The sequence below is a fragment of the Orycteropus afer genome, unplaced genomic scaffold (genome assembly GCF_000298275.1).
Source record: "Orycteropus afer afer isolate SDZICR_OR568_19922 unplaced genomic scaffold, OryAfe1.0 scaffold00148, whole genome shotgun sequence".
Lineage (NCBI taxonomy): Eukaryota > Metazoa > Chordata > Mammalia > Tubulidentata > Orycteropodidae > Orycteropus > Orycteropus afer.
Genome location: NW_006921735.1, coordinates 2,031,521 through 2,041,813, shown reverse-complemented (window position 1 = coordinate 2,041,813; position 10,293 = coordinate 2,031,521). Strand labels below are relative to the sequence as shown.

Genomic DNA, 10,293 nt, shown 5'->3' with positions numbered 1-10,293 from the left:
GAAGTAGATTGCCCTGTCTTCCATCCGAGGAGTGGCTGGTGGATTTGAACTGCCAGCCTTCTGGTTAGCAGTCAAATGCTTTAGGCACTACACCACCAGAGTTCCATGTGGTCTATATATTTAGTTTATGTTAACTGTTGGTGACTCTGGAACATCCAAGTTAAAATGTGCAGTAGGGAACTATAGATGTAAGTGTAGAGATTCAGGGAGAACAACCAACTGTAGATGGAGAGTTGGTGGCATTAGCCAACTAGGTGTAAATAAAGCTAAGGATATGGGTACAGTGAAACAAAAGGAAGGCCTAAGATGAAATCCTGAAGAAGTCAACGTTTGCAATCCAGGTAGAAACTCGCAGAGAACCCCCTGATATTTCATCACAAGCCTTCTAGTTCCTTTTCCCTTGGTCTAGAGTCTTTATATTTATTTTTACTTCAGTAATTCTGCATACCAGATTGGCTTCATTAAAGACTAATGAAGTCTTCATATCTTCTAAGCTTATAGCCAACATTTATGTTCTAATATAGAAATGATGACCATTTTTCAAACTCCAACCACATTCCCGCGGAAGGATAGTTTTATCGTACAAGATAATTATGTCTATGTCATATATTAAAGGATAATATTCTGAAGAAGTTGCCTGTCCCAATCCTTACTTCTATTACTACTCTTTTAAAGGTGAACAGATCCTTGAGAGAGACTTTGCAATCTGTTCAGCATGCTATTTATACTTGAAAAATGTTAAATTATCCTAATCATACTTACAATAACAATCAAGATTAATTGCAGCTATATTAGGATTACTTATTATTTGTTCTACTTCAGCAGTAACAAAATGCAATTGTACAAACAATTTTTATAATCCAAATTGTGAAAGAAACTGAGGGGGAAAAGACCATGCAAAACTGGTTGAAATAATATAAATAAATGCATGCCTAACCAGATGGTTATCTAAAATGCTCTTTTTGAAAAGGAATTGATTCTGAGCCGATTGTATATGTGTCTCACTGGTGGAAGTGGATTATCTAACTTGAATTGGATTGTGATGACGATGACCCTATTCTAAGTAAACCAAATCTCTTGAACTATATAATGAGATCAGGAGGAACACTTGGCCTGAGAAAGACAGATTGCAATGCCTGTAATGATCTCACTAATGTTTTTCCCAGCCTCTTGCCTTCATGTGGTTTGGTTGTACAGAGAGTCCTGATCGTGGAGTTTGGTGTGCTACTTCATTTTTTGCTTTTCTTTATTATTTTTATTTTTATAAGCAGAGCTGAATGAGTGGCAAGAAGCTACGAAATCTATCTTACAAAAAGGTGATTGTGGAAGAATGTAGAATCTTCATTTATTTTGCAGCAGGATTGCAGGAAAACTAACATGGGTGTACATTTAATTAATTCACACTTGATTCTTCTTTTCTTTAGGCTGTGAGGAGACAAAAGTTGCTTGAACAAAGTATCCAGTCTGCCCAAGAGGTCGAAAAATCCTTACACTTAATTCATGAGTCCCTGGAATTAATTGACAAGCAGTTGACAGCTTATATTGCCGACAAAGTGGATGCAGCTCAAATGCCTCAGGAAGCCCAGGTAAATACAACAGGGAACATGTTTCTGTTCTTCTTCTTTTTTTTTTTTTTTTTACCTGAACAATATATTGCTGAGTTTCTAACTGAAGAGTTATTTGTCTAGTTGTGCAGATAGGCTTGTTTTGATTGATTTATTTGATGATTTGGATGTAAGTGAGAAAAAAAGCTCTAGATTAATACTCTGGGATTGATTTTTGAGAATATGTAATGGAATGCTTTTAAATGAATCCACTTAAAAGACAGGAACACCATACTGAGGTGTGGGGCATATCAGAGTTTTCAAAGTATGTTACAGCTACAGGAAAGCCATAAATAAATGTTAAAGTGACCGTTTTCTTATACCAAAAACCAGACCAAATTCACCACCATCAAGTCAGATTCGACTCATAGCGACCCCTCCTTGGGTTTCAGAGGCAGTATCACTACGGAAGCCTACCAATGTGACTCAAATTAATAGTCTTAGGAATGGTTAGGATTCCTTGGGTAGTGTAAGCTGTTACCAAACTAGGCTGCTAACCAAAATGTTGGAGGTTCATAACCACCCAAAGGCATCCTGGAAGGAAGGTCTGCTGATCTATTTCTGAAATAACAGCCACTGAAAACCTTACGAAGCACAAGCCTGGATGATTAACACTAAAGAACCAGACAAGATTTGTTTAAAGCAATGTATACACAGTGAAGGTTGAACTCTTCAAGTATGTCTACTGTACATTTATCCCCCATTTCCACTACAATTTTGATGCTTTCTGTCCCAATGAAAAACCATGATGAGGATTTTCTCATTAGGATTTCATCTTCCCAAACTTCCCTTTCTTCATTGGTAGGCTTTGGAAAAATGTATCATAGAAATGGGACATTGTTACTGAATTGAGAAAAACCGCATGACTGTATAAGCTAAACGCAGAGTCGAGATGTTTTATTTTTTTGAGTGACATGACCTTGCAGGAGTGCTTAATAAAAGAAAGCACCTGATTTTCTAAGTGAAGTCCAGAAAAGGTCAAACTGAGCAAATACTAAACATTAAAGTTATAAATTTATACTTTAAACTATATATTATCAGAAGTCAATAAAATGTTTACACACAGAAAGAAATATTCTTTGATGGCTACCATGTATGGGATGGGGTGGAATGGAAAACCACTAACTAGAATGGAAACATGTACTAACTTTGGTGAAGGGAAAAAAAAAATACCCACTATGAGGGAAGTCAGCATAGCATAACCAAGGCAAAGCAAGACTCTGAACAGTACACAAGAATAAAAGTCAACAAATGTAACTGCTACTACATATACAGTCCTGCAAAAACAGTAATAACAAACAATAATGTATGAATGAATATATCGATAGTTATGTAAACTGATCAGGGCTAGGAGAGCAGATGGGAGTATGTCCACATGCATACATAGGGTTGGCAGCAGATATTCCTACATATATATTTTCCCATACTAAAAATGTAGCCACGTATATAGATTAGAGAACACAGGGAGCACAGTGATGAAAACTGTTTTGCACCATAATCAAGTACCTTCCGGGACTGAAATATCAGGTTGGATGGCTAGGAACTATGGTCTCAAGGGACATCTAGCTCAATTGGCATAAAGACAATGTTGGACATCCTACTTTGGTGAGTAGTGACTGGAATCTTAAAAGCTTGTGACAAGCCATCTAGGATGCAGCTATTAGTCTTTTTCCATCTGGAGCAAAGAAGAGTGAAGAAATAAGGAAGAGTTAGTCAAGGAACAACTAGTCCATAGGACTAACAGGCCACGTGAACCACAGGCTCCACTAACCTGAGACCAGAAGAACTAGTAGATGGTGCCCAGCTACCACCTCCAACTTTTCTCACTGGGCTCACCATAGAAATACTGTATAGAGTAGAAGAAAAAGGTAGAACAAAATTCAAATTCATAAAAAAAAAAAAAAAAAAAAGGTCAGACTTACTGGTCAATAGAGATTGTGGAACCCCCAAGACTGTGGCGCTTAAATACCCTTCTAACGTAGAACTGAAGCCACTCGCAGAAATCACCTTTCACGTTTATAAAATGAAAAGTAATACCTAACGGGAATATGCTCCTCAGAACAAGTTACTGTAAGATACCAAAAGAACAGTGTTTGCCCAAAAGCAAAGTTAAGAAGTCAAGAAGAGGCAGGAAAACAGGACTAATGTAATGTGGAACCCAAGATGGAAATGGGGAGAATGTTAACCCATTGTGGGTGATTGCGGTCAAGGTCATAGAACAATATATGCATACATTACTGAATGGGCAACTAATTAACTTTCACCTAAACCACAATAAGATATATTTTTTAAAAAATAAAATATATAAAGAGGTACTTTTTGAGACTTATAGAATGAAACTATGAATGGCGAATTTGAGATAGGCGAACACTATTATCTTTTTGTTGTTGTTGTTGTTGTTTGTTTTCCCAAATGGGAGCTTTTCCAAAAATACATCAATCTTGTTTAGTTAAAAAGGTCACAGTGTTGGACCCTGGGTTTTCTTTTATTTACATGTGAATGCAAGATTATCTAAACTTCAATACAATATATATATTTTTTGCTTTATCAAAAAAAGTCTAGTATAAAATATAATTAACTATAGCAATTGAAAAGTACTTACAAATAGCAGCATCCATGTAAAAGGAGAAGTTTCAACTGTAAATGAAGGAACAGATTTTAGAGTACTGAGAAGCTAAAATTCATTTTCCATGAAGTTTTGGTTGTGCCTGCATTTTCAAGACGTTGGATTCCCCCAATGGTGATGCATAATGGTGGAAAGTGCATTACCCCCAAAAGCTGTTGAAACATTGTTCTCCTAAATTTTATTTTAAGATGAAAACAAGTGAACTGTTTTCTGGAACAGAGTTATCAAGTACTCAGATTTGCTTCAAGGATTGCCTTTCTTGAAACTTATTTTTAAACTCTTCTGAAAGAAGCAAATATAATAAATAGGTTGTCTGTGAAATGAGAACTTAAGTGCAGTGTGTAAAAAAAAAAAGACGCCCTAATAATACGAAAATGACATTTTTCCAATCAGGACTAAGTTTAATGCTTTGGATTAGTATAAAAAATAATAATTGTGTTTCTTTACACTTGGGTAAACTTGGGTAAAAGTTAATTGCTAATAAAAAGTTAGTATGCTTTGCTTTCCTTTCTTAGAAATTTACTGTCTGTTTGAATTTATCACTGAAGTGCAGGACAAAATGAATGATGTTACCTTGTTTGGTACTCTTCTAAGTTGTTGTTGTTGTTGTTGTTATGTGCCATCGAGTCAAACCTGACTCATAGCGACCCCTCCTTGGGTTTCCAAGGCAGTAGGTGCTCCTATTTTCTGTCAAAGCTGGTCACATAGATTTGTGGTTGTCTGACTCCACCGTGTGGTATACTCGTGGCTTTGCTTCTGAATTTAAATCTGTTATCAGAGCCTTCAGTTAGTGCCTTTTAGGATTGTTTTGAATCCTCAGATTGAAAATAACTCTCAATATTAAGGAAATGAAATTTTCCATCTAGTAAAAGCTTCCTTTAAGTACATGTAATTCGAGAAACTTTGAATTTACAACTGCATTTTGCAGCTATAGAGTATGAAAGTGATTCCCACTCCATCAGCATGGTAATTGATGAGTTATTGTCATGATTAGAGAACTGGGCCTTCTGATGCTGAATTGAACTGAAAACAAAAGGCACTTTTTAAGTTAGTGACATCAGTTTACAGGAATAAAGCTCACAGTTTTTTTACAGTAAAAGTACAAGAATATCAGTGCATATGTGGATCTATTAATATATTATGTAGACAAACCAGGACTAAACCAAATCAAAATCTTAATCGTATTACCAGAGTGTCAACTTCCCAATTCCAGCCCCATTTAAGGAGACTTTTATTAAAATGCAAAATTAAGATGACATCTTACTGATTTAATCTTACTGATTTTCCTCAAATGGGGAAAAGTCTTCCAGACATGGTAATATATTGTCTAGATATAGAAACCAGAAACTTAAGAACTACTTCAAAAATAGTATGATTAAAAGTATAAAAGTTCATACATATGTTTGTTCAAAATAATTTTAAAGAATAAATTCACCAATTGCGTAATTGCAAAGATAAACATTGTGGGAATATAATTGTTCAAGCTTTTATTTTCTAGAAGAGAATCATGAAGCACAGAGAGTTTTAGTTTTAGCACCTAAAATCATGTAGCAAAAATCCCTGTACTCAGGCTATACCCAAGATCAATCATGTTACCATCTCTGAAGTTGATTCAGGCATCAGAATTTTTGGAAGCTCCTCTAGTTATACCAGGAGCTCTGGTGGCATAGTGGGTAAGGCATTTGGATGCTAACCAGATGATCGGTGGTTCAAACCCACCAGCTTCTCCATGGAAGGAAGATGAGGCAATCTACTTCTGCAAAGATTTACAGCCTCAGAAACCCAATGGGGGTCACCATGAGTCGGAATCAACTTGATGGCAGTGAGGTTTTTTTTTTTTCTTCCTAGTTACACCAATGTTCATCCAAGGTTGAATACTAGTCTAGATAGTTAATTACTAAAAAGGCTCTAGTCTTTTTTTTTTTTTCCCCCACGTACTTCTCACCGGTCTTTTATAAAGATTCTGTCCTGTGGTTGTGTCAGGATTTCACTGGGCAGAAGTCATACTACTGACGTCTTAACCTCCTATCCTGATCACTTTTCTTTTTATGGCAAATGAGTTAAAGTAGAAAAAAAAAAAAAAATAGCTGAGCAGCACTTCACTAATTAACATGTTGTTGTTGATAAAGTGCTGCCGAGTCAGGCCCAACTCATAGCGACTCTTCCTTGGGTTTCTGAGGCAGTATCACTACGGAAGTAGATTGCCCAGCCTTCCTTCCAAGGAGTGGCTGGTGGGTTTGAACCACCAGCCTTCTGGTTAGCAGTCAAATTAACATAGACTAATAGAATTTTCGATAGGGGTGCTTGAGACTGAACTTGCCTTTGTTTTCTAATGTTAATTTGTTTTTCTAATTCATCATATGTTAATATGCCAATTAGCTTGAGCATACTTCTCAATAATTTTTGGAGTCAACAATAACTATACCTAAATCGCCATCAATAAACCTCTTGTCCTTAATATTTAGAGAGTTCTTCAACCCGTGCTTTTTCTTCCTTTTCAAGAGTTTCACATTTTGAATGTTTAATACGGAAGAACATTTCGATATGTGCACCTCTTAGAATGCTCTATGCCATTATGTGTTGATGATGCACATCGTGTGGAGGAATACATGATCCTATTACTTAGATTATCACAAGAAACAAAGAGGTTGCCTAGAATTGATTGCAGTAGCTGAACTATTCTATTGCCTTGTCCTGCAGATTCCTGAGCTCATCTTTTGCAACCTCTTGTCCCTCATAGTAGGTTTATAAGCATGAATAGAAAGAAAATGAGGAAATAATGAAATTATCACCAAAAGTGAGGACCTCGTAACAAAAATTAGATAAACCAAAGGCGAATGAACTATTGCCACAAAGAAACTGTGCTCCGCGTGGTCTTCAAAGCTATGACCTATTGGAAGCAGATCATCAGGCGTTTCTTCAGAGACACATCTGAGTGGGTTTGAACTACCAACCTTTTGGTTAATAGTTGAATGTTTAACTACACCACCCACGGGCTCCCAACATTGAAAAGTGTGCCTATATGTCACTCATCAAGCTGCTCTCTTTTCCTCCCCTTAGCAATGTGGCTATAATTAAGTACCAACAAACAGAAAAGTAGAATCCTTTTTTTACTAAAGAAAGCTGTTCATTTAAGCTGATTGCATTAGCTACACATCAAAAGTATTTGTAATTGAGTTCTTCTTGTATTTATTGAAGCCAACTCTTATAATTCACTTTAAATATATTTGGCCCTATTTAAATGTAAACATTGTAAACTATCAAAATCAATGGCTTAAAGAAAAATTAGGGCTTCAATACAGATTTTGGTCTATCAGATTAAGCTTGTAATTTCATTAGGGAATAAAAAAGACTTTTATATTGTAAATAAGCACATTTGATTGCCAAATGACTTGGAACAGTTAACTTTACAGCCTACTTCATTGATTTATGAATCAGATGGTACAAACACGCATAGGGAAATGTGTTCAGGATTTATGTGATAATGAAATAATTCAACAATAGAAGAAGAAAATAGATAACTATTCCATAGATTTGGTTCAAACATTAAAGCCAATACAACCGTAGCAAAAATAATACTTGTCCTTTTTCTTTGCAAAGTACTATTATAAACCGAAACAGTTTTAAACGAGTTCTAACATTGAAATTCTATGGTTAAGTGCTTGGCTGCTGCTAACTGCTCCATGGGAGAAAGATGTGGCAGTCACCACTGTAAATATTTTCAGCCTTGCAAACTCTATGGATCAGTTCTACTCTGTCCTATGGGGTCACAATAAGTCAGAAATGGACTTGATGGCCTGGGTTGGGGTTTTTTATATGTTGCTATATAAAATAGATTGTATCACCAATTAGAATGAGTATCATTCTTTTGACATGTTTAATAGTATTACAATAATCAAAAGAGAAAATTGCAGAAGATGTAAAACATTAGAGACATGCATGCAAAGCATATTGAAAAACATCTCACAGGTTAATGACCTCCTAAGGGTCATGCTGTTTCAGTGGTAGAATTCTTACCTTCTGTTAAAAGAGACAGGAGCTCTGGTGGCATAATGCCTAATACATTTGACTGGTAACTAGAAGGCTGGTGGTTCATACCCACCAGCCACTCCTCAGAAGGAAGGTTGGGCAATCTACTTCCGTTGAGATACTGCCTCAGACACCCAAGGAGAGGTTACTATGAATCAGATCCAACTTGATGACAGTGAATTTGGTTTGTTTTTTGGTATTACAGGAGACCTGGTTAAATTTCCAATCTACCTCAAGCAAAGCCATTACTTGTCTGTCATTCGGGGCTTCTGTGTTGTTATGATGCTGAGAAATGAGCTTGCAGAATAAGAAGGACTAAGGAGAAAAGCCTGGTTCTTAATCTACTTTCCAGAACCAGCCAATGAAAACCATATGGATCATAATGATCCTATCTGCAACAGATCATGGGCATGAATCAGTACTGGGCAGTGTTTTGTACTGCTGTGTGTCTGATGAGTCGGGTATGACTCAATGGCAGGTAACAACAACATCATGTTGTCACAGGACATGTTGCTGTTAGGTGGTTTTAACCCATAGCAACCCTATGCGCAGCAGAGCAAAACACTGCCCAGTCCTGTGCCATCCTCGCAATCACTGAGATCCTTGACCCATTGTTGCAGCCACTTTGTCAATCCATCTCATTAAGGAGCTTCCCCTTTTTCCCTGATTCTCTACTTTACTAAGCACAGTGTCTTTCTCTAGGGATTGGTCCCTCTTGATAACATGACCAAAGCACATGCAACAAAGTCTGGCCATTCTCGCTTCTAAGGAGCATTCTGCCTATATTTTGTCCAAGCCAGTTTTGTTCATTCTTCTGGCAGTCCATGTTATATTCAATATTCGTCACTAATATAATGTACAATGATTAAAAATGGATTTGTTTCACATTATAAACTCAGAAGTGTACATCTCAAGTCTACAATTATAGAATTATAGTATCTTGTCATGACAATTGATTTACAAATTCTAAATATAAAAGTAGGAGCTCTGGTAGCATAGTGGCTAAAGCACTTGACTGCTAACCAGAAGGCTGGCGGTTCAAACCCACCAGCCACTCCTCGGAAGGAAGGTTGGGCAATCCTACTTCCGTAGTGATACTGCCTCGGAAACCCAAGGAGGGGTCGCTATGAGTCGGGGCCGACTCGACGGCACATAACAACAACAACAACAACAAATATAAAAGTAGAACATAGTGTCACATGTGTAGTGACAGTGTACATTTGTGTGGTACTATGGATATTTTCAGGCAATTTACATTCAACCTATTTTTCCTTGCTTTTTCTTAAGCAAATGGATATTTATTCCAAAAATCCCTCACAGTGAAATTAGTAAAGTGCACTCCAGATAACACTTGCCACAGCTCATCATGTTTTATTTTCTTGTTAGCATTTATTACTCTCTGAGATGTTCTTGTTGATCTGTTCATTTTGTGGTTGTTGTTGCTGATTACCCTGTCCCTCACTGTCCCTACCCACCAACAGTCAGCTATAAGGCAGCCAGGCTTCCCAAAGCCCAAAGCCATGCTAGCCATCCAACAGGTGCCTAGAGAGTATTTGTGTATTCATTCAACTCCAGACAAGTTTACTCACTAAATATGTCAGACCCTGTCCCAGATAATGGCCCTTTCTATGTTGCAGCTTATAAGAGAGTAGAGATGAAAGATGAAAGTTAAAGAATGGTGACCAAAAAGCTGTAGCATAATCATCAAGAACCATTCTTATAATAGAATTTAACAGTAAAATAATTGTCATGTGATTGCTAAGAATTGGAGCTTTGGGGGCACCTGTAAAAATATTTTTAAGTAGTACATACTGGATTTTTTCACATTAAAGTGATTGATTAATAGGAGATAGATACATATTCCAGCTTCTCCATGTATTTCAATAACTATACATGCCAATGACTAATATCGTCAAAATATCCCCATTATTATTTTTTTATCATTACAACAACCTCATGAAGCATATAATTGAAATATTTATGTTTAAAGAGAATATGTGGACAGACTTGATTACTGTTTTTTTTTTTTTTTTA

General features: G+C 36.5%; 1 protein-coding gene across 1 annotated transcript in view; it reads left to right on the top strand.

Annotated features, from left to right (window-relative positions):
- Positions 1-10,293, top strand: part of LOC103201376 (dystrophin-like) — a 2,052,823-nt gene that overhangs the window by 313,399 nt on the left and 1,729,131 nt on the right. Inside the window, exon 19 of the mRNA XM_042781676.1 lies at positions 1,425-1,586. Coding sequence (XP_042637610.1) covers positions 1,425-1,586 — 162 coding nt within the window. The remainder of the gene's footprint in view (positions 1-1,424; positions 1,587-10,293) is intronic.